The sequence below is a fragment of the Cydia amplana genome, chromosome 10 (assembly GCF_948474715.1).
Source record: "Cydia amplana chromosome 10, ilCydAmpl1.1, whole genome shotgun sequence".
Taxonomy (NCBI): Eukaryota; Metazoa; Arthropoda; class Insecta; order Lepidoptera; family Tortricidae; genus Cydia; species Cydia amplana.
The window spans coordinates 12,381,135-12,406,547 of record NC_086078.1 but is presented as its reverse complement, the minus strand read 5'-3'; the positions used below and the strand labels follow the sequence as shown (position 1 = coordinate 12,406,547).

Below are 25,413 nucleotides of genomic sequence, written 5' to 3'. Positions count from 1 at the left end.
ACGAGAAGAAATTACGTAACCGAGCGCAAAGCACTGATAATATATAAGTACCTACTTAAGTCAAAGTTTGATTTGGATTAGAGCAAGAAAAGCAGAATGGCCGCAGAAGCGGTTTCAGCCGATCTCTACGCGAGTATTTCCGGCCGGGTCGCCGCGCACACGCCAAACCGGTTCCATAATTTGGTGTTTCTGGATGGCCATGTCGATTAATTTACGATAGATGGGCTTCCTGTCAAAAAGACGCCAAGCGACGACGCCGTGTACAGACTTGAAGAGTATCTATTTCATACCTTAGACCATAAGACTGGTCTACGTTATTAAGAAGTTAAGTAAGTTTGATTGGTTAGAATAATTTAGCATTTATGTTGAATTTGACTTATGGACATTTCCTTTATAACAATAAAAACTAAACGTGTCTCAAAGCAATTAAGTACCTATACTTAGGTACATATAATTTTATTTCTTTTTCAAAAATCATGTCGGTTCTGGTTAGGCTGGTGTTCACTGTAGGTACTATGATTCATGTTCATATATTTTGTAAGCCTCTCTACGATATGATAATTTAGAACACTACATTCGGTTTTATATTGGAATGTTAATTAAACTGATCAATGCTGCAGTGTGACAACACCGTTGTTGGTGATGATAGCTGAGACAGTCCGGTAGACTTTATGCCCGAGGAATGGTAATAAATGATATTTTCAAAACCAAAAACGCAGTAACTAACCACCAACCAAGTATATTTTTGTCCCGTTGGCAGTGGAGACATCCGGGTGTTGGTGTGCTGAGGCCAAAATTTTCTTGGGTGAATTGGGGCAGCGTTTAAGGGAGAGAGGTCATGACCCTCGTTCCGGGTCTTTCCTGGCGCAGAGGCTGTCCATCGCGGTTCAGCGTGGCAATGCGGCGAGCGTGATGGGCACCTTTGCGTCTGGAAGGGCGCGGGACGAGTTATTTGACTGAGTTGTGGCCTTGCTGAGTTTAGTTTTAATTTAGTTTATAGTTAATTTTAACGTATTTTTAATGTAAATTTAAATACTACGAACAGGAACTAGGTCACCAGAGCAGGTATAAAATAAGAAGAGACAAAAAGAAGGTAATACCTAATACCTATCGACGTATCACAATATCCTTTCGTGGAAAAAAACTACGACCGGTTGTTAAAACGAAATAAAAAGCTAAAAGAAGACATGAATTAATTTGCGGTTTGTAACCACAAAGCATCAGGTCCATCCGTGAATGATCCATGCCTCGGCGCGGCGCTAAGAGTGACATCATGGGATCATCATTAGTCACGGCACAGAATAAATAATAGTACTAAGTACAGAAGACTCACTCTCTAACAAAACGCGTCTGTTACGATCAGCACAGATATGGCCGCTAGGTGGCGACAATCGCGGAGTGAGACACGCCTGGTCACGGTCGCTCTTAGAAAAAATAAAGTTCTATGAGAAATTTAGTTGCATTTTTCTACCAGGCATTCTTAGTCCCCTCTGCGGTTAATATGCACTCAATAGTGGTTACTTATTTTGTTTTTATTTTTAGTAATAGAAACATCTACACAAGTAAACAAGTAGGTGAGGGTGGGGAGGGTCGATCCCTAGGGGACACTTGGTAAACTTCATTTTTAATCAAACCAAACGAGATACATTTTTTTGCACTGGTAACACTCATTCATTCGTTCCTAACTTCACGTTCTGTCATGGCACTGTATCGGAAAAGTCAGTGGTTCAAAAATGGCGGACGGTGAAAGATTTTCTGCGTACTATATTCAATTTTCGGTAAGCTTTAACTGGATTTATTTTATAATATGAGATGGAAATGATGTTAGTGAGTGTGCTTATTTTATTTGTTGTTTATTGAAGTGATGATTAACTTGGATTACATTGATATACGCGAACACACGTTTCGAGTACGGCACGTTTTATAATCTTACTATGTATGGGGAGACTTTGTCTTTTTCTTCAGGGGAGATATGATTCCGGGATCATGTCACCCCCAAAGCGATCAAGTATACATTGTAATAAATTTACTTACAAAATGATTCATAGAGCTATCATAAATATTTTCTTTTCTTTAGTAAATCATGCCGCAAAAGTACGACCAGAGAAACACTGATTTAAACTTTCAAGGTTTTTGACTCATTATTGTTTATTAAAACGGGATTTAATGGCGTATAATTCAGTTTTTAATTATACAACCGACTCCGAACTCCGAAAACGGAATTATCCCCGTGGCCTTTGAAAAGACTAACTAAAGTTGACGTCAACATTTTACGAACTACCCGCACTTGGTCTTGTTTATCAAGTTAAACGTTTTACACACAGGGGTTGTTACTCGGTCGACAAACAACACTTATAACGATATTTGGTTTTCAACCGGCGATATTTGTTTTTATGGATGAAATGCTATTTCAATGGCTTTCCGACCTTATGTACTACAGAACCGACGGTCCATAGAAAGGATTTTAGGATTATGCAGCTCAAACACCGTCCTCGAAACGTGAGCAGTAAATTTCTAAACTTATTTATTATAGTAAACAATAACGACCAGAGATGGGTAAAAAATTTAAAATTGCTGTAGGTATCTGACGCTAAAAATACCTTCATAATAACTTTAAAAAATTTAGCTTGTTACAAGAAATTTTATGTTAGTAACTTAGATTTTTGTTTTTTTTTTTAACTTTTTTTTTGGTTCAAAAATTGATTCCCTATTGTTGTTGTTTTATGGATAATACGCTTACATTGTTTTTTAAAAGTATAAGATTATGGATTAATATGTGTTTGATATCTTCATATATTAATTTTCTGTAGATAAAGTGAATAAATTAATGTAGATACTACCCTCGAAATATGACATTGCCGTTTAAAATCTTTTTACCAAGTGTCCCCAAATCTGGAAGACTTGATCCCTTCGGCTTAGACATCTGATTACCGGAAATACAACTTCAAAGCATGGAAGATGCAATATATATATGTTTGCTGTGTATTTTACAAATTATAGATGCATTGCTAATAGCGATCCGAGTTATATAATCATTGAGAATCTGGTATGGGGAGACATGGTAAAAATCTGTTTACCATGTGTCCCAAGAACCAGGGTCACTTGATCCCCCTAGGATCAAGGCTCCCGACCAGGGGTAAACAAGTCTCCCTTACATAGGGGACACATGGTAAAAGTCAACAGTATGGGTTTTCATTAAATAATGGTCTAATTTATTGCACAAATCTGTTCTAATTCAAACTATTAATGAAGAGATAAATTCTGAATCGTATGGTCTATAAAGTTTTTCAATACTACAAATAGTTAAGAAAATGTATGCTAAAAACAAAAGGGGTGATCAACCCTCCCCAGTTTCCCCTATATTTTTAAAGTATAATTGCCCTTGTAAGTCTTCCTATTACTCGTATAATTTGGTATAAATATGCTAAACCTCTTATTACATTCAAGAAGATTTAAGATCCATGCTTCTTCCAGAATTTTCTAATAGAAAGAAAGAAGAAAGAAAGAAAATACATTTATACATTTATTAATAGTGAAGCCATGTTGAGGTATATTTGGAGGCTTTATTGTGGTAATTGGTAAAAAGAACATTCTAGAGCCGAACATTTGTCAATTTGCGTAAAACTATTTTCCATAATGTTAATATCAAAGGAGGAAAATAGGACCACGTTTGCTTTTTAGGGTTCCGTACCCAAAGGGTAAAAACGGGACCCTATTACTAAGACTCCGCTGTCCGTCCGTCCGTCCGTCCGTCTGTCACCAGGCTGTATCTCACGAACCGTGATAGCTAGACAGTTGAAATTTTCACAGATGATGTATTTCTGTTGCCGCTATAACAACAAATTATACTAAAAACAGAATAAAATAAAGATTTAAGTGGGGCTCCCAATTCCCATACAACAAACGTGATTTTTGACCGAAGTTAAGCAACGTCGGGCGGGGTCTGTACTTGGATGGGTGACCGTTTTTTTGCTTGTTTTGCTCTATTTTTTGTTGATGGTGCAGAACCCTCCGTGCGCAAGTCCGACTCGCACTTGGCCGGTTTTTTATATTGTTGAGACATCCTTCTCACTAACGCAGTTTCTCTGTTTCCTTAGTAACCATTCTCCACAACATTATAAAGCTACTATAATTATGTCTCTACCATTTGTCTCGGGCGTTGGGTAAATAAGTTGCGCAGTAATTTTGCCTTTAGCTGAGTTTTGGGACTAACTAGTTTATATTAAATTTTTCCTCAACATAGTATAGTGTAAATCAGCTTTATGCGACCAAGCTCAACCAGTTCGCAGGTGGCCATAATAAACCAAAGCGCCTTGGTTGAACGGTAGACCTAAAAACCAAATACGGTACCTACCTACTTAATCATCCGTTGGATTATGCTGGGACCTCCTGCTGAAATCAGACACATGCTTCAGTTTGATTCTTCGACAGCAGCGTTACATTTATTGGCTCCTCTAAACGAAATGTTCTTGTTCTTCTAGCTTGACACTTGGCTAATTTCGGCACCTAGAGAGATACAGATTATTTATTATCTCATGTGACTATTATTGTCCATTTACCTTACTTAATCACCTAGGCATCATTGATTGATATGTATTTTTGCACCATTGTCATAAAAAATACGTATCAATATTACGCTGCGTATGGGAATCGCTGTGTAAAGTATGAAGATTAACTCATTTTTTTCACAGCCTCAAGAACAGCAATTTCATTAAAGTAGGTATCATACTTTAATGCACTCAATATTTCGAAACTGGTCGAAAAACGTCGTAATACTTTAAAAGCAAGCACCTATAAAACGGAGGACCACCCGAGCCACTCGGCATTCTGAGAAGTGTCGCACCACGTGACAGAGGCATTATTTTGGCAACCCATGTTGGTGCATGAAAGTATGATTTACTGAAAGCGGCAAACGAATGGCCGTAAGCGGTTTTTATTTCGTGTGTCAGTCAAGCATAAATCACCCGATAAAAAACCAGTAGTTGGTATAAGATGAGAAAATAATTTGTTTATGTATAAATTAGGAAAGGTTGCGCGCGTGGGACGGAGGTGAGAGGCTGCGTCGCGTGCGCGCGCGCAAGGGCCGGTGTTGATATAGCTTAGCGAGCTTCAGTGAGCTCTGTTTGATCAAACCCGTGTAATGTAGTCTATTATACGTAACGACATTGCATTCAACTTATCGCGATAAGGACGCAGCTATCTGTTTGAGACGGCTATCTTAATATAATTATTATGCATATACGTACCTAGTTAACCTAGTACCTACCTTTTATTTTAAATAATACTGCATCTCTGTCAGATCTTGTAACAAACTGATAGGTGTATACGTAACATCGAATACAGTAGGTAGATGTGGTTTTAAAATGGCGGACAGTATATTACTCATACCTTTATACTGCATAAGACAATCTGCAAAGGTTTAAGTCCATATTTCCGGGACTGCCGCAGCTATCAAGTAAATTTACAGTGCCATCGCTATTAGTCTGCCGCTGCTGTAACACTGCATCAGCAAGGCTTCTGCAGTCGTAATCTGAATATAACCTTTACCTTCTGAACGGCACCTGTAACTCTGTGAGCATACGCATTATCCCCATTAGGTAGGCCTGGTTGTTAGGTTAGGTTAGGTTAGAGATTCCTATACTGGTTCGGTTGAGGCGAACGCTCGCTGGCGCTTAGTAAGTGATTGGAACAGCAGTCCAGCCTACGCCGCTCGTGCCCGTATTTTACGACGCCCGAAGAAAAGAAACAAAAGATAGGTGTTTTGACATGAGCCCCGTAAGTGTTGGTTTAATTACCCATTCAGAGATTTCAATATGTTAAGTAACTTCAGCTATCGGTCGAGTGCGCGTCTGGCGCCTTACAAATTGACTGTGGCATCGGGCTTTGCCTTTAGTTATCACAAAGTGAAATCTTAAAATGAATTAGATTTTTTTATTGGGCTGATCCTTCAAATAGGTATTAGGTTTAGGTACACGGTGTCGCGTTCAGTATGTATCAAACGAAGGACAATAATAGTATGTTTTGCGAAAGTCAAATGTTTTGGATAAATCATCGAAAGGCTTCTTGAACGAGTGTTCTTTTAAAAATAGTTAAGTACTTATACACGCATGTGGTGTAAGTGTGATAACTGCCTTATACGTTTCTATCGTGGAATGCTGCACCGCATCGATCCGTGTATTATTCTCCTAAGCCAATAAGCTCGTCTTCAAACAACTAATGTCATGGACCCTATAATGGACGTGGAACCGGTAATGGGACATAAAACCACAAATCCTCTAAAATAAGTATGTAAAAGTAGTTTATAAACACTGGCAATATTTTACCATAAATAAGAGTCATAGAGCTGTTTAAGTTTGACTTTTTATTAATTTCGGTTACTTTTTAAGAAATTGGCGCCAACCGAAAAGTTGTCGTGTCACTGGAAAAAATAACCAGTAAAAATTCTTAACAACTTCGCTAAGAGAGATGAGTTCATATATTACATTGTAATTAATTATTACTTGGTGTAAACTAGAATGTGTTTTGTTAATTGCATTTACCATGAGATAAGGTATACAACACATTATGTTGTGACTCTAGAGATGTATAAAAAATAGTGGTATTTTGCCCAATCCCATTATAGGAGCTGTAAAACTGCATACCTCCTATGATGGGATAATTTACATAATGATGCTTGCCATGGCGTAATTTCATGTTTAAACAATACAGAAGTATAATGTAGTTACTCGTAATACGAACTATGTCAGGAGGTCTCCTCGGACTTCGGATAAATTAATATCGTTTTTACAAAATTTTATTTAACTTGCCCTGTTAGTCTGTATACAGGGTGGATTTTCTTTTTGGGTCAGTGAGGGCAGCTACCAGATCCCGTGCTGCGACGAGAAAACGGTCTTAGAAATCTTCCCTCGATTTCAAATTAATTTAGATTGGCTTTTACAGATTTTGGAAAAAACATACAGGGTGCGAGAAAAAGGTAATTTTTGACAAACTTTTTTTTGTATGCCAATCGATTCCATTCCTATCTAGTATCAATAGTTTTTTTTCCTTTTGATCCTCAATAGGAATGGGATCGATTGGCATAAAAAAAAAGTTTGTCAAAAATTACCTTTTTCTCGCACCCTGTATGTTTTTTCCAAAATCTGTAAAAGCCAATCTTCATTAATTTGAAATCGAGGGAAGGTCTTCTAAGACCGTTTTCTCGTAGCAGCACGGGATCTGGTAGCTGCCCTCACTGACCCAAAAAGAAAATCCATCCTGTATTAGTTAGTGTGGTTCAAATCTTGGAAATGGTATTAGAGCCACTTTCGGATTTCCGATTGAGTTGAAATTTTGGATACGTATGCAAATCGGATGACAATGCAATCGGGTGACAAAAATGACTAATAACTAGTTTTTTGCCAAAAACTTATTCCCTATTCCAATATCTTATACTGATAGGGTATGCCCATTATAGGGGGCCCATTACTGGATCCACGTCCATTACCGGGGTTCCATTACTGGATTTGGTGTCCATGACTGGAGAAAAAAAACATACTTTTAATTTATTAATTATGTGGAAACTAACTGCAGTATCTTTGATACAACACGCCTGAAACATGAAAGAAGGATAGGATATTCTTCTTTTAACAAGCTAAGCGGTAGAACTTTTACATGTATCAGGGAAATATCACAAATACTCCAAATTTCCTCTTAAATGTCCCATGACTGGTGCCGTTACTATATGTTGATGGAGAATAATAAAAATTAAATTTAGAAACATATTGACAGTCCGCCGGCCAATCAGCGTAATTACGAGGGGCGTTCAAAATATTCTCGGTATTGATATCTTACGACCTCTTCTAAAATTTCTTTCGTTACTGGCCGCTAAGGTTTATTCATTGACATTAAAAAAAAGTATAATTCGAACCGAGATAGTCTTTTGTTTTTCTGCAATTGCTGAACAAACATGAACATCCTGTGCGAATTGACAATGTTAACTAAATTAGAACATCGATGTGTGATAAAATTCTTGACAAAACAGGGTAAAAATCAAAAAACCATAAAAGAGGAAATGGATTGTGTTTACCGTGAGTCTGCTCCTTCTTTATCTACCATTCAAAAGTGGTCAAGCGAGTTTAAACGCGGAAGGGAGAGTATTGAAGATGACCCTAGACCTGGCCGGCCTGTAGTAGCTACTTCACAAGAAAATATTGATAAAGTGGAAAAACTTATATTGGAAGATGGTCGAGTGAAGGTAAAATCTATAGCACAAGTAACCAATCTCTCTATTGGTACCGTACATGATATTATACATGACCATCTTAATATGTCAAAAGTAAGTGCAAGATGGGTTCCGCGAATGCTGACTCGGCTTCAAAAAGACATGCGTGTAGCTTGTTGTTCCGATTTTATTGACCTGTGCGGTGAAAATCCTGATGAGGTGCTGCAAAGAATAGTTACTGGAGATGAAACCTGGGTTCATCATTATGACCCAGAGAGTAAACAAGAGTCCATGCAGTGGCACATTAAGGGTTCAGCTCATCCCAAGAAGTTCAAGGTCATCCCTTCAGCTGGCAAGGTCATGGCCACGATATTTTGGGATTGTGAAGGAGTATTACTAATCGATTATAAAGAAAAAGGTGTAAATATCACAGGACAGTACTACGCTAACATTCTACGTCAATTAAAGGATGTAATTAAAGAAAAGAGGCGAGGAAAGTTAACCAAAGGTATTCTGCTTCTGCATGACAACGCCCCCGTCCATACTGCTCATATTGCCAAGGCAGCTATTGTTGAACGTGGGTTTAAAACTGTTACTCACCCACCGTATAGTCCGGACTTAGCCCCCAGCGACTTCTTTTTGCTCCCCAATCTTAAAAAGGATCTGCGTGGAAATAAATTTTCTGACGATGAAGCATTGAAGGCGGCAGTGGAGGAGCATTTTTACACGAAAGATAAAAAATATTTTTACGAGGGATTAAAAAAAATAATTGATCGATCTTTTAAGTGTATGAACATAGGGGGGGAGTATATTGAAAAATAAAAATATCAAACTTTTCGTACTTGTTTGTTTTCATTCTCATACCGAGAATATTTTGAATACCCCTCGTAACTTATGCGATGACTCCATAAAATATTTACATTTTTCATCTGACAATCAACCAAATTGCAAGCCGTTTTTGAATAATAAAAGGAATTGAAGGAATATAAATACCTTTTATTGTAGGTATATTATTATATTAGTTGTATTTTTGAAGTGAAAACTTCTTTAGCGGCGCTGTGCATTTTTTGAGGTGGGGAAAAAATGTTAAACTCGAGACAGCGTAAGACGATCACGTGACCGTAAGATTTAGATGGCCACTCATTTAGATGGCATTTAAATCAATAAAGAAAAACTACATGAAAAACTGTTACATGTAATGTCATTGAGTTTTTCTTTATTGATTTAAATGCCATCTAGTGAGTTTCGCTCTAACTGGTATTAATATAACTCGAGTACTAACAGTGATGTGCTTAGGGGTTTCAAGTAATCACGGTAACGCTAGATGGCGTTAACCTCAATTATACATAGTGCATTTTGCACTAGTCATTGAGTTTTCTCTTCTGCCGGCACTCCCTGAGTGCAACCCGTTGTTTTTTTTTAATTCCATGATTATGATTATGACCTACTACTTGTGCCATATAGCTATAGATATATGTAATAGTTATAGATAGGTATAAGTATGTGGATCAATTAGCCCGAGGCGAGGTGCTGAGCCGATGAGTTGCTTACGTCACCTGACACGTCGATTACACAGGATGGTCAATTTGTGTCCACTCCACACTAATAACTCGATATTATGACACCCCGAGGGGCCCGAAGATAAGCAATTTATTTTTATAACGTCTATTCAAACCTCAGGTCAAACGATTAGTTTTATTTTATGTGAATGGATGAAGCAGAATTAGATTATAAATATATTACAAGTGGTAAGAAAAATGAACTATAAAAACGCCGTAAATTCATTTCATTTCATTGATTTCATAGCCCGAGGAGCGTGGTTCTTTCGTAATAAAAGAGATACCCCTATATACCGTCAATCAAATAGATTCCTAGGCCACCAATATTTTATAACTATTCCAAAGTGATGCAATAAATCAGTCTAAGTAAAATTTACTTCGATCTACGCTCGCCAAGGGTTCCGTTCGACGAAGTGTAGAGTGTACATTTGTACAGTATACCTAATTACCTAGTAGCTACCTACGAGATTATAAATGTCAAAAATTAAGCTGATCACTATTTTTTATGATTTTCGCATGATTTTCGGCCTTAATTGACAAGATTTTGCTGCAGACGTGGCGCCTATACCTAAATATCAATGTATTGTGTATCTTACCTACGTATAAATATGAAAACATTTTTCCTTCGACGCGATTTCTTTTCTTTTGTTAGTGCCGTTAGTGGCGTCTAGTCTTCGAGGACAGTCCCACCAAAGCACAGACTTCCTTTGCGTATCGCTGCTACTCTCTATGTGATCCAGAATTCTATGTTCAATGCACCAAATGTCGTCCCACGTAGGTCGTTGAGTTGTAAGATAATCAATAATTCTTATACCTCTATAATTAGAAAACACACTCTTAGAATTCGGTCGTACTCGTTTAGGGTGTCGGTGAGGGAACTTCGACTTGTAGATTTCCAAAAGGATTGAAAGTTCAAATCTCTGGAGTTTTTGCTTATTGCGATTGTCTAAAGTCCATAGTTCACAGCCGTGAGTGAGGATTGGTCGGATGAAAGATTTGTAAACTTGGTATTTGACTCTTCTGCGCAGCTTTGGATTATTCAATAGATTCCAGTGGTCGCGGCACCAGCTGCGAGCGCAACGAATCCGCAGAGAGATTTCGGAGGACGTATGTCTCACTGATAGCAAATGATCTAGACGCTGGGGTTCTAATGGCATTATATTAGTATTTTTTTAAATACTCGATGCTCGTTAATTATATATAATTTTATTATAAGTTATTAAAAACTTTTGTTCCAGGCGATCAAAGAGAATATAATCACTACGTTCAGGCGATTGACAGTTTTTTCTCATGTCAAAAGTTACCATAATATAGGTAATCATCATGAAGGTTGTAAACAATGAGGTTTAATCCCACAGATTAGGTATAGTTTGTCAAAAGACTGTCTCATTTCAAACATAGACAAAGAGAATCATACTATCTTACACCCAAAAGAAAAGGATGAGTGGGTAGGTATAGTTTTTTTTTGTCCTTATTTACTGACAAATTGGTTTGACCAACTGTATATTGGTTCCAAATAGAATCAAAAGATAAATACATTGCCTAACACGAGTAGGTGGGTAGGTAATCGTATAATTCGTACCTATACAGACCTATACCCTATACCATGCCTATACCTATAATTACTCGTACCTAACAGTAAGTTCACTAGCTGCAATTTTGGTCCCTATAAGTCTGGTGACCCAATTTGTTTTAGCGACCCTGAATCTGAAGTAAACTTGGACCCCCAGATTAGTCCATTCTGGTTACCTGAAATTATAATTTTAATATAGGTACCTACAGTACAAGTAATAAGGTTACGTATCATATACTGCTTTGCTTTATTTACGTATTGATCAAGCGTTCCATGTTATAGATGAACATCTGCATTGAACTGTACCCTAAATACTGGGAGTTGCTGTAACAAATATTGTTTACAACCCTTATCACGAACGTAGCCGCTTAGTTGATGTAAGTTTTCATAACAAGACGTCAAACTATTGTACCCACATTGTTTTCAACTCCAAAAGCAATTCAATTTATGTTCTGGCTTACAACCCACTATGAATATTAATCTAGGTTTATTGCTACTTTTCTCTGTTTACGGATTATCGGATGAGTGTTTTTTGACGGAAGTAAAGAGTCTGTTGGAAGGATGCGACCACTTGACGGGTCTGAATATCACCAGCGTTGGAGGAACGATCGTCGACGACCACAACTGTGACGTGCTGCTGCCGAAGCAAGTGTTCATCGAGGAACCATTATTCCAATATGACTTGGCTGACTCTGTAAGTACCTATATTACGAATTACAACCACATAATAATTAAAAATCGATTAGTACCTACGTAGGTAAGTACATTACCTAGTCGTTTAACGGTTAACTTCAAACTCGACCACCCCCTGCCCTCAATCTTGCAGAAGTTCCAAATCTAGGTAAGAATATCCCTATTTGCCTATTTTAACTATTTGATTTTTAGTCAAGCGTTACAGTTAGGGCTAGATTTATCTAGGAACTAATAAATTTCACATTTTTAATTACATATATATGCCTACCTACAATTAAAATAAATGCTTGCAGAAAAAGTACTACACCCTTTTTATGGTGGACCCAGATGCTCCGCCGCAATTGGACGGAGAGTTTTACCTTCACATGTTGAAGTTCAACGTTCCAGTAAGTCTTATCACCCAGTTACCTTTGCCAGGCGTGGCTCACTCCGCGATTTCGTCGCTTTGCTACAGGTAGCTAAAAGTACATCCGTTCCACACCAATTTTGGTGGCTAGCCATAAGCCGCGCGTGGCGCTGTCGCCACCGAGCGGCCATATCTGTGCTGATCGTAACAGACGCGTTTTGTTAGAGAGTGAGTCTTCTGTACCTAGTACTATTATTTATTCTGTGCCTTTGCCTATTAAGTTAGCAACTTCATATGTTACTTTTCGATTAAAAGTAATTAAAACTAATTATATTTTTTGTGGCAGGGTTCTGCTTTAAAAGCTAAGGAGGGCAGTAAAACCAATGGAGTCGATTACCGCCGTAAGTATCAAAAATCTAACTGTCTCATGGGATTTTTAAAACTAGTTTAGTAAAACTAGTTTAGTAACTGCATAGTGTGTACCTCTCTTTCAATACCGATTGATAATCTCTCAATAGATGTCCTTCAATATTTGTGTTTAAATTGTTTTTACAGTACAGTCTCCATCAGATATAGGGAAAGAAATGATCGGATCGGGAAAGTGGACCGATAGGTAATTAGACGGATTGAGAAAAGCAATTAGACAGATCGGCAAAGTAGACCGTTTGGTAAAGTAGACAGATTGGGAAAGTGGACCGATGGTACCGGAGGGTATCGGAGCAGCCATCGTGTTCACAAAATCTAAACTAGCATTATATCGCCTTGACAATAGAGGCTTGTTCAGATATTTGTGAGCACCTTGGCCGCTCCGATATACCTATCTGATGGCGACTGTGCATAGGTGCTACTTTCAATGAGCACTTTCCGTGCCATAATTATATAGGTAGTCTGTGCGGAAAGAGAAGAGTCATGGAATGTATTGGGCCCCGTACATTCCACGACTCTTCTCTTTCCGCACAGACTCTATTGCAAAACGCGCCTTGTACGATACACGTGCGAATATTATCATGCCGCGATCAGAAAGGGATTAGAAATAACAGATTTCCATACACTTACGTCAAAATCAATATGGATTGACAGCTATCTCAATCCCTTTCTAATCGCGATTCAGTAATACGTAATTCGCAACTCGTGTTTTAAGTTTTATTTTTCGCCACTCGTTGCGAATTTCCTCTTTTCCGCATTTGTATCGTAAATAACTATAGGTACACTTATCTGCCGCCTACCCTACTTAATTAAATATGTTATAAGTGTAGGTACCTACCTATCTAAGGGTCACTTGCGCCATCCAGAGCTAGCCACTAACTCGGGGTTAACCGGTTAAACCCGGAGTTAGCAGCACAATTTAACCCTAGTTTAACGGTTAACTCCGAGTTAGTGGCTTACCCTGGATGGTGCAAGAGGTCCTAAATGAAATTGTATTTAACTGAGGCGTACTTAAGTTAGGTACCTTACCTACCAAGTGAAAATGTGAGCCCGGTAAAATTTCATTTACCCCTTTTTGCATTTTATGAGAATTCGGTTTGATTCGTATTTTTATTTTACGTAGCTTACAGACTCCCAGCGCCACCTATCGGCACAGGCGCGCATCGCTACATGACGCTGCTGTACGAGCAAGCCGACGGCAACAACTTCCTGCCGCACGCTGGGCTCAGCCGCCACCGGTTCTCCATCTCGGACTGGATGCGCGGCAAGAACCTCTGCGGTCCGGTCGCGGCGACGCAGTTCCGTGTGCAGTACTAGATGGCGCTGTTATACTAATTCCGTGTGCAGTTCTAGGTGGCGCCACTTTCCTCGGTTAGCAAGCTATTTAATTTGCCAGTCTTAAAAGAGGTTTCCCAGCGATATTATTAAATAGGTCAAAACGTCACAACCTCACAACTCAACCAAGTATCCACTGAACAGCACGTCTAGCACATCATGCTTCGTCTCAAGTCGCGCGCGACGAGGTGAGACGTGCTAGACATGCAGGACACGTGTGACAACTGTGGCAAGGGAAGCGCAGAGAGGTAGGCACACCTATCCCTAGGAGCACCAACCCCTACCCCTTAGGCCCCTACCAACACACGTGGAGGCAAAAAACTATTGTAAAATAAATTTATATAATATCAAGAAACATTTGTTATGTATTTGATTTCTTTTTAAAGCTTAAACATTAGTCATCACGATTTTTGTGCCGCAGGTTTACCTTAAGCCTCTTACAGGCTCGATCACTTACCTACTTACTACTGTGGCTTCTCAAACTCATCATCCAGAAGATTGTTCACTCGAGTCTGTTAAAATGAAACTGGAACTACTGGATTTTGACATATTTCTCCTTCGATTTCTACCTGTTGATGACGCTTCAGGTCTGTCCGAATAAGGATTGTTTAAAATACATGTACTTTCACATCTAGCTTGATGGTGGCCAGATTTGAAATTTGGTTTTTGTTTTTCAGTGGTTTTGTCCTTGGATGTGCCTGCTTTCGCTTCTGAATTGCAACTACATTTTCTCTTACTTCTATTTTTAATTGTTGTGCTAATATTAGTAACTTGTTTGGTAGTTTTAAAATACCGTGTTGGATTTCTAGAGAAATTCTTCAACATGTCACGCGCATACGGCGGGGTCTGTTCTGCACCTCTATTCCATCTGATTTGTTGAACCTGTACAAAAGTCATAATATCGCAATCTGTGAACTTCTCATACAAACTTGTTTCACAAAGATCACCAAATATATCCTTGAGAGCTTGTACTTCTAATGTTCTTAGGTCGCTGGTTTCGTTTTCAAGCCAACTGTATATAAGAATTGGTCTTAAAAACAATTTGTATGCAAGTACCTTTTTTGCTACAGACATTTGAGGAACTCTTAAGATCTTGTCCTTTAAACAAGTCCATTCTTTTACAAATCTTGAATTTGACATATCAAATCCTTCCTCGTATCTTAGTGAAATATTATTTTATGCAAGAATATTTAGGTAATCGGCCTCATTTGTATCGGCCAACGTGGTGCAACGATGCACTATTATGAGTGCACGTGCGACGGCGAAAATACTACAATATTAACATTGACATTTACGTATGACATCTTTTGTCACCCTATAAAGCGGAGTGTACCTACATCAAATGCGATTTTAATGGATAGGTAAGTATTAAGTGGTATTAATTCCGACCTGTCGGAAGCCCGGAAGCCCGTGTTGATCGAAGGGTATTAATAATCAGGATGCTGCGAGCAGGCAATACTCGGTAAGTCAACAGTCAACGCAAAAGTATTACGCAAAACTGCGTAGAGGGCGCCACTAGCACAGAGGGCCTACCGCTATCGCTACCGCGAAACCCTCAATTTCGTAATGGCGGCAGAACATTGCACTCCTTGCAGTACCCCCTATTCACGGATACCTACGCAACTTTTACACACCCACCCCATGGACATGTTGTCAGGTTTACTGTAAGCAAACAATCTATTCGTACAAAATAAAATAGGGAATTTTTAAAATTAAATTTTATAATTTTGATAATATAATATTTACACAAATTGTATGTCAGTGAGCTAACAAGTTTTGAATAATCAACAGCAATGCTATTAGCACCACAAACACGCGTTTAGTGACAGATAAATATTGCCGAAACAATGAATTCCAATAATTAAATAAAGACAATGGTTGATACTGTTGATAGTGACTACTTTCCGTCTATAATAATTATATATTTAAATATCTGCGTTTTTGGGGTTGTTTGTGGTGTAAGCTAAAAACACATTTAAAATTAGAATAAAAATTGTAATAAAATAAATTGAAGCACAATGTTGTAAGATACGGTAAAATGGGGTGACTTTGAAATCCAGGGGTAAATGTAACATTTCATTTTTGTATGTTAACTAAATTAAAATTTTAAACAGTTTAGCTTCCCAAGAAAAATTACGCTTAAAATTATAAGACTTAAGTAGGCCCGTCCGTACTTGAAGTCACCCCATTTGACGGTCCATAAGTTTTATATTAACCTTTTATATATTAAATACATCAGTAACAAGGCCCGCAGCCACAGTGACGCCCGCGACGCGCAGCATCACTCGCCCCAGCTCCTTCACGTCTTTATAGCGCTCTATGCTAATGGGTTTGCTGACTTCTATGTCCACTATTGCTACTGAGTTATTCCCCAAACAACGAGGCTTCTTCTTTATCACTTCTCCCGTACTTTTATTCAAAAGAGCCTTCAGTTTTACAATATGTGCAGACTCTACTAAAGACTGATGGTGTAAAAGCACCGGATATCCCTTAGTAATTGGAGCTTTTACATTGAAAACTACAAGTCTCGCCTCAAAACGGGTGGCAATTGGAACCTGCTGGATCAGATCACTCAATATATATCCAACTGCAACATTTTGGATATCTATCCCAGATAATGTAACACTAACTTGGTCACCAGCAAAAGCTACATTGTTTGGTAGATCATTGATAGCCAAACCCTTCACTTCTGCGACTTCTTTTGTTGGACATATCATCACCTTATCACCCTTATTGAGTATACCATTTTCAATCCGTCCAGCTACACAAAAACCTGAACCGGTCCCTTTAAATATATCATTGATGGACATGCGCAGAGGTTTTGACACGGGCCTCTCTGGGACATTAAATTTGTCAATTACATCTAGGAGACAAGGCCCTTTATACCATTTAAGCAGCTCAGGCTCAGTTGATGGTTTAATCAAGTTTTCACCTGTGAGTCCTGAGCATGGAACAAAGGTTACATCGGAATCTTTAAATCCGGCCTGTTTCAGAAATGCTTTAAGTTTCTTTGAAATTTCATCAAACCTCTCCTGTGACCAATTAGTAGTGTCAAGTTTATTAACAGCAACAGCAAGCTGACTGACTCCAAGGGATCTCACAAGTAATGCATGCTCTCGAGTTTGGCCCCCAAGGTCAAACCCAGATTCAAACTCACCCCGAGTTGCATCAACAACTAGCATGGCAACATCAGCTTGCCCCGCACCAGTGATCATGTTAGGGATGAAATCAGCATGGCCTGGAGCATCCAAAATCACAATTCTTTTAGTTTTAGTTTCAAATTGTGCTCGGCCAACATCCATAGTGATGCCTCTATTTCTCTCTTCACCAGTTTCATCCAGCACCCAAGCATACATGAAACTTTGTTTTCCTATCTTTTTACTCTCTTGTTCATATTTGTGTAAGGTTCTCTGGCTGACTTCACCCAGATCACAGAGTAAGCGTCCCATGAGAGTTGATTTTCCAGCATCAACATGACCAATTACTACTATATACAGATGATCTTTATCAGCACCTCTTTCATTTGAATATAAGACATTAGGATCAATTTTGCTTTCTTTAAATTTTCCTAAGCTTTTATTTTCATCAGGCACATCACCCTTCAAAGCCCTGTCTCCTGCGGGTGATTGATTTCTAGGAGTTTGAGGCCGGCTTGTAGTTTTTTCTTGTTCTACTTTGAAACCCTTTATAGCACTTGAAGATTTAGGCTCCAGATGTGTCGTAATAACTTTTGGAGCATCTGTTGTGGAAATGACAGCAGCCTTGGGAATATTAACAGTGATTACTGGTTTTGGCGTATCCTTTACTTTGGGTGCTGGCTCAATCTTTTTAGCATTCAAAATACTATCAAGAGCTACACTGCAATCAAAATTGTGCTTTAATGCAGCATCCATGAGAATGTTTTCTGGTACAGTATCAGCTAAGACATTTCGTAGTTCATCTAAGCATGACATGAGTTTGGATTCGTCAAGCTCAGTGAGATTTAAAGAGCGAATATCAAGTGAGTCGCGGCGCTCGAGCGACGGCCGCGAGGTCTCCGCCTCGCCTTCGGTTTCCTCCTCAATGTTGGCATGGCTTTCTAGAAAGTGAGATATAGCTTGCTCATTCCGGGAGCGATCGTACAAGAACTGAGCAGAATCATTCGGCGACAAACAGCTGTCTTCCTCCACTGAATGACCGTAAAATTCGTCGTCGTCATAGTCGTATGAATAACTCCTATTTCTGAAGTTTCTATGGCGTGACATTTTTTTTAATGTGTAATATTTATACTAACGACGCCACATGTTTTTAATGTTCACTCCTTTCGTTTCCTAAAAACACAAACATCTTTTTATTGGCCTGAATATGGATATAAGTAAAGTAAAAATGTATTGATTAATGATTGCGTATCTGATGTGAAGACTTACCGGAGAGATTAATTTAGGTAAAGAAGCTTATGTAGTCTGAAACATCTTGTGATATTACCTACTTGATCTTGCAAATTGTGACCACATTTACACTACACAATGCATGCAATCTTCTTTGTTTGACACTTTGGACAATACTTTATACTCATTCAAGTTGACATTGACACTTCGATGATTCGAGCTAAAGGTAGTTTTATATACGTGAGTGTTTATTCTGCTTTATTGCTGTGCCCTATCCCACAAAACTTTACAAGTGTACAATTCGACAATATTGATAAATTGTAAACAAAAAAATGTACCACAATAATTACAAATATGTATTCGTTACAAGTCTGCAGTATACAAATATGTCATTTTTGTGAAAGCGTATCACAAAAAATAAAGGTATGTCACGACAGCTACATAATTATTGTAGAGTTGTGGATTTGTAAATATACAAGCGAAAAATTTTAATGTTACAACTACAAATATGTAACAATTTATTTTGCTTCTTTAATGTTGAAGGTAGTTTCACTTTATACGCAATACGCAGGAATTACATTAATTATATTTATATAGTGATCTATCTACGAGCATTTACATACCAACTGAATGTCAGCCACAAAAAAAACCACAAATTAATAAAAACTTTCTCCATACATTTACTATGGAGAAAATGTGAAATATTATTCACAATTTTCTACCTCGCCCATCAGTCCTACAGCAATGTCTTCATACAGTATTATGGTTCTTAAATGTAACAGGACTGATTGGCCAGATAGAAAACTGTGAATTAAATTTCACGTTTTCTCCATAGTAAATGTATGGAAAAAGTTTTCTTTAATTTGTGGCTTTTTAGTACATTACCGTAAGTTGACCCCTAGGAAACTATTGATACTGGATAGGAATGGAATCGATTGGCATACAAAAATAGCATGTGAAAAATAAAAGTTTTCATTTTCATACAAATTGTATGGGAAAAGTTTTCCTCCATTTGTGGCTTTTCTAGCCGGAAATTTTTTTTTTTTGCTTCCATACAAGCTTTTGATCCTCAATAGGAATGGGATCGATTGGCATCAAAAAAAAAGTTTGTCAAAAATGACCTTTTTCTCGCACCCTGTATGTTTTTTCCAAAATCTGTAAAAGCCAATCTTCATTAATTTGAAATCGAGGGAAGGTCTTCTAAGACCGTTTTCTCGTAGCAGCACGGGATCCGGTAGCTGTCCTCACTGACCCAAAAAGAAAATCCACCCTGTATATGAAATTCATGACACCTAGGATCTCCAATTTTTAACGCTTTTTAGCTACTTGAACTAAACATTTCGTGGTAGGTACAAAGGGTTGGAATCGCTAAATATGATAAAATATACTGCAATTACTAGTATTCGTATACTTAGTAACAACTGTAGCAAGAGGGTGCGACACACGTTTGGAGAATTGTTAACTTGTAGGTACAATTCTACATATATGTATAATTATTACTACAATTTAATGTAGCACAAAACAATTGTCAGCTACAAATTTGTACGTTTTCCGGAAATTATATGTAGCGTATGTAAAGTTTTGTGATACAATAAATTGTAGACTTGTCGATACAATTTACATATTTGTAAGAATTTTCCACTACAAATTTGTTACTCGTATATTTTGTGGTACGCACATTTGTATTATTACAAACTTGTAACTTGACACTTGTAAAATTGTAATTGTAAGTTTTGTGGGATAGGCCACTGGATGTCGTCGTAGTTGTAGGTTGCTTTGCACTCTTTGCAGGTTGTCTATTGAAATGTTTTGTCTTCGATTAATATTCTAAAATAATTTTGGAAAACATTTTTTTATTGTAGAGCTGCCCAAGTCAAAGCTCATGTCATATTATCAACTCGTAATTTTATATGTAGAAATTCCAACTAATGAATTATGGTGATTTTGGAACGCCCATTTGATTTGACAATTTTGACATTGTCAATTTACATAGTGGGACTGGAAAAGTGACACGAGACGAAATCGATCATTGTTGTTGGTGAGATTTTTTTTCTCAAATCACAATAAAAACTACGTGAATGTTAAAAATTTACTTGAGATGTTGATAATTAACAACGGTGTCGATTAAACTTCATTAGCTTTAACCTGGCACGGCTGAACAATGGAGTCTCATCCACTGAATTTGGTAACTACGACGCGTTTATATTTTTTTGCATTAACTTTCCAACGTCGATGTTTATAAGACTAATGTTTTATTTTAGGCGCATCAACAACATCGTCGTGCCGAAGCTCATCTAATAAACAACCGATACGATGAAGCGATGCAGTGCCACCACAATGCTGCTGAATTGTTGCTTGACGCTATGAAATCTACGACGTCTTCAGTAGCATTGGAGTCCATAACACTTCAACACAGCTACCATCTCAAGCAAAAAGACCTAATTAAAAGCAAGAAAGACCAATATGCACGTGTTAAAAAGGCGATGGACACTATTAAGTGTCTTGGCAAGGATCCATTCTCAAACCTTCAGGGCCATGAGTATGCTAAGCTGCAAGTCGCTATTTTCAGAGCTATAAATGAAACAGACTCTCTATTACACTTTTTATCTAATACAAATGATAGCCCTGTAGAACAAAGGCTAGGGAGAGAAAAAATACTCCCTACAGGGGATGTTACAGATGGTTTTAAGACAGAGAAAACACAAGAAACTGTTATAGAAGAATTACGGATACTAAGTCAAAATCTGCACTCTCTAGTTGAACAATTAGTACTACAAGTGGAAGTCCTTAAAGATGAGAATGTTACATTAAAAGAAAGGGTAAATTACTTAGAAAAAGAGAGAGTGAGGTACCTGAACCTCCCTTCAAGTGACTTTCAACAAAACTTCTCCACCTTAAGCATGGTGACTGAGAGTTTACCAATGGAGTCTGCTCAGAGAGTACCTGTCATACCCATACCCACCTCATTGGCTGGCCCAGTTGACCCTAACTTTGATTTAACAGCTTTGCGGGAATAGTACTTATATTAATTGACATAATATGCCATCATGAAGGCAACATATTGAGTGAAGATATTAACCCGTGGAGCGCCCTGGTGTCACACGTGTGATGCTAACACAATTTGAGTCATAACGACTCAGTATCAAACATGTGTTACTACGGATCAATATGGGTTGCATCAATTTGTTGTATGGTGGGCGTTCAATGGGTTAATTTAACTTACCTACCCTCTTTCTCATAGACCTCACTATTTACATAAATCAACCAAGGGAGCCCTAGACTACTGAATCCCAAGAACGTGCAGGCACTAGTTGTCTGACCTTCCGACCCAGAGAGTATTAAATAATAGTAACTGTTAATAGTTAAATTTATTTTGATTGGTTGTTTTATTAGTCTAATTATTTATAGAAATAAAACTCCAAGTGTCTTATATAGATATGTATTATTGCATATTGGTCTTACACAAAAATAAAATCGTACTCTTGTTTTACATGTAAAAATAAACTTCCCGATTTTTTTAATCAGGAATAACTATATCTTACACCTAAAAGAAATCTATACATACATTAACAATCAATTAAACTAACAACAATTTTATATTTTTGGTAACATGGAATATTACAGCAAACACTATCAGCACTACAACATTACACATTGTTTTTTTTATTCTAGTTGAAATATTATTATTACATACTATAGTCATTTAAATTTATATTGTTAAGAATTAAAAAAAAAAACATTTAACATAATAAAAAGATACATAATTGGAAAAATAAAACCCTATTAAGGAATGAGATTGGTTTAGTCCAAAATATTAAACGAACTGAGATTACAAAAATGTCAGGTTCTTATACTACAAGCTCTTTGATAAAGATCACTTAGATCTTATGTAACTGTACTGCTGATATCGTGAATCTAGTATTAACAGATTAAAGTAAAATGTTTGTAATATTTCACTTTGTCACTGATACAGCTCTAGACTCTAGCACATTCAGTGCCGAAAACCCGACTATCGTGATTTCGTTCCCAGGCCGGACGACCCGATAGTCGGGATCGTGATACTACACCTTTATATGACGAGATTATTGTGGCCTGGCGCGGATGTATTGTTAGGCTGGCCCTGGGTGGCAATGAATGTGTTAAAGCACATAGCAGCAGAAAATTACAGAGCAGATATAGAGAGGAGAATTTGAAATGAAAAATTACACTAAGGGCCGGTACAGACGGACTGCAATTTGTATGGGAACTGCATACCAACTGCAACGTCGGCATGCAGTTCCCATACTAATTCCAGTCTGTCTGTACCGGCCCTAAGGGTCATGTCTATACATGACCTAATAATTGTGTGCCCAGCCGCCGTCTAAATGGCGAGACCTAAACTGCCATAAATAGTGTTTGTTTATAAATTATCGTACAGTACCTAAAGTCTATTTTTTTATTCGGTAGACTGAAATGACAGTTAATAGTATGAAATGACATTTCATGTTCATACAATTAACTGTCATTTCAGTCTACGGAATAAAAAAATAGACTTTAAGTAAGGACAAAATATTTAAAACTAGAACGAATAAGACGAAATTTCACATGTTTAGGCACAAGTCCGACCGGCGGCGAGAAAACGACTGGCTTTCGACTGTTTTCGCTCTGAAAGGCACATGGTGTATGTATGTTAATCGTTAAATTTTCACACCTGAAGAAAAATATAGGTAATCTCGATACTAACTTCCGCTAATCGTCGGCGGTCAGATAGCTGCCTACAATGGGGTTGGCCGGTCGAAGTATTTAGCAGATGGCGCCATCATAGCTTGCCCTGTCAATCCATAGAATTGTCAAATTATTGTTTTTTAATGCCCTGGATACCAGCACTTTAAGCCAAATCTCATAGAAAAAGGGGCAAGCTATGATGGCGTCATTTATGCAAACCTTTAAAGTTGCCAACCCCATTTGTCAAGCCGTTTGGGTGCACACATTATACATAATGTAAGTGCTCCAAAGAGGCGGTGAATCTACAGATGATAATGACCATAGCTTTACATCTGCAAATGTACGGATAAGTATGGAAAATGGCAGCAATAGTCCGGTGCAGCTGACCGTTAGTGATCCGACATGGGTTGTTTACAAACAAAATTAAATTGATTGATTTACCTACTTTTAGCTTGTTACATTTGACACATTCAGAACTTGCTAGAAATATATATGAAAATAAATAAATGATTCTTTAACACAGACCTCAACTACTAGTAGACAACCACATAGAAAAGCGAGGTCACCACACATAAGCGCTCCCGTACTTGCACACATAATTACTACCAGGGGCCCATTTCGCAAAAGCTTGTAACTTGTAATACAAGCGGATGTCACTTTTTGACAGCTTTTGTTAGAAACGGACTTCCACTTGTATTACAAGTTTTTGAGAACCGGGCACCTGGGCTGGGGCTACAAGATTTTAATGAACAGGGCACAGCACTTGTGTAAGTTATTTTTTTTTAGATAAGCTTATGCCCTAAAAAGGCTTATAAAACGGTGTGGAATACAAGTCAGTTGTGCTGCTCGATTCTTAGCATTTTACAAGCAAAATTGCACCTGTGTGTGGTAACCTGATGCTCTGTACAAAAAAAAAATAATTAAATTTAAAACATCTTAGGACAACATTTTCTTTTCTCCTAGAAAAGTTTTAATTTCTGTTACTTATTGATAGGCAATTCCTACAGGCATAGTTATTGATTATTGCCATCTGAGGATCCAGTTTAAGGCCTCGAAAGGTTTCATATTTAAATATTTCAGAAGTCCCCAACACTGGATGTTTTAATTGTAACATTTTAGGCCACTGGGCAATTGTAATATTAAGAAGTTTCAGTATAAAATAACGTACTTAAATAAATAGTGTGATAATATACTAACATAATTAATACTTATTTAATATATAGGTACTTAGATAATATTATTTTAAGAAAAATGCTTTTTGTTTCGTCCATGACTTACACTAATAAAAATATTATTATAGGGTTAAACTATATAGCTACACAACAAACCGAATTTTTATTATTTTTAAATATCATTTTAAAGCATTTTGAGAAGTACGACATGAATAGGCACTAAAATGGCAAATCACATATTTTGAAGTGAACAGTGTTAATAAACTCACAACCACATATACAAAAGAGAACATTATGCCTTCTACACGTAAATAACAATTACTTTCATATTATAACTTCACGCTTTATTTATTTTTAAACAACCTACATCAAGTTATACGGAGTGAGTAGTCAATTTATATTTGAATTTGTTGATATCAGAATGGACTCGCATATATTCAAGATCAGAACACAGAATTTATTCATTGTACTATATTATGAAACTAATAAATCACTACAGTACTAGTAAATACACTATTCAAATTGTAAGTTTAGCTAAACTATAGAAATAAAATACGGGCATGTTCACTGATATAAAATAAAAATAAATCAAGATCGGTAATATTTGGGGGTCAACTTTGATACGATAAAGGGAGGGGTAGACTAACAAAAACTTACATGTAATTTACGTTAAATTGCCGACTACTAAGGTAAACTGCATTTAAATCATAAATCATTTAAACGTTTGATCAGATACCGCAATGTAATGAAAATTGCATGAAAGTTCTTGCTAGGCTAGTCTAAAGCTTTGGTTTCCTCCGAAAGCGGTGCCGTCATATAGCGGCCGTCTTCATACAAATACTGTGACATCCATATTTAGCCGCATTATTTAGTATGGAGACGGCCGCTATCCTAGGAAAACCGATTTTAAGCCTTGCTTAATCCCTCGTATGCGGCCTGTCAAATTTGATCATTGAAAAAGTGACCTTGACATTTAAAACAATAGATTTAAATTCTCACGCACGGATCCGTGTTAAAGCGTACGAAGGGTTAAGACTG

The 25,413-nt window shown here is 37.5% G+C and overlaps 2 protein-coding genes across 5 annotated transcripts; one reads left to right on the top strand and one right to left on the bottom strand.

Annotated features, from left to right (window-relative positions):
- The first annotated feature begins 11,624 nt into the window (after positions 1-11,624).
- Positions 11,625-21,574, top strand: LOC134651839 (protein D2-like). Of its 2 annotated transcripts, XM_063506958.1 has the most exons (5): positions 11,625-12,026; positions 12,319-12,411; positions 12,718-12,772; positions 13,921-14,168; positions 20,761-20,874. In XM_063506958.1, exons 1-4 carry the CDS (start codon positions 11,802-11,804, stop codon positions 14,112-14,114), a joined length of 567 nt encoding a protein of 188 aa, XP_063363028.1. In that variant the 5' UTR covers positions 11,625-11,801; the 3' UTR covers positions 14,115-14,168; positions 20,761-20,874. The 2 variants fall into 2 exon arrangements, with proteins under 2 accessions (XP_063363028.1, XP_063363027.1); XM_063506957.1 differs by lacking the exons at positions 11,625-12,026; positions 12,319-12,411; positions 12,718-12,772; positions 13,921-14,168 and adding an exon at positions 20,512-20,684 and having other exon boundaries at positions 20,761-21,574.
- LOC134651838 (protein HBS1) lies at positions 16,298-18,670 on the bottom strand. 3 transcript variants are annotated; one of them, XM_063506954.1, is made up of 2 exons: positions 18,539-18,670; positions 16,298-18,442 (listed from the first exon to the last, which is right to left on the bottom strand). In XM_063506954.1, the coding sequence occupies exon 2, from the start codon at positions 18,374-18,376 to the stop codon at positions 16,352-16,354; it is 2,025 nt and encodes a 674-aa protein (XP_063363024.1). In that variant the 5' UTR covers positions 18,377-18,442; positions 18,539-18,670; the 3' UTR covers positions 16,298-16,351. The 3 variants fall into 3 exon arrangements, with proteins under 3 accessions (XP_063363024.1, XP_063363025.1, XP_063363026.1); XM_063506955.1 differs by having other exon boundaries at positions 16,298-18,458; positions 18,539-18,657; XM_063506956.1 differs by having other exon boundaries at positions 18,535-18,647.
- Positions 21,575-25,413: the final 3,839 nt, after the last annotated feature.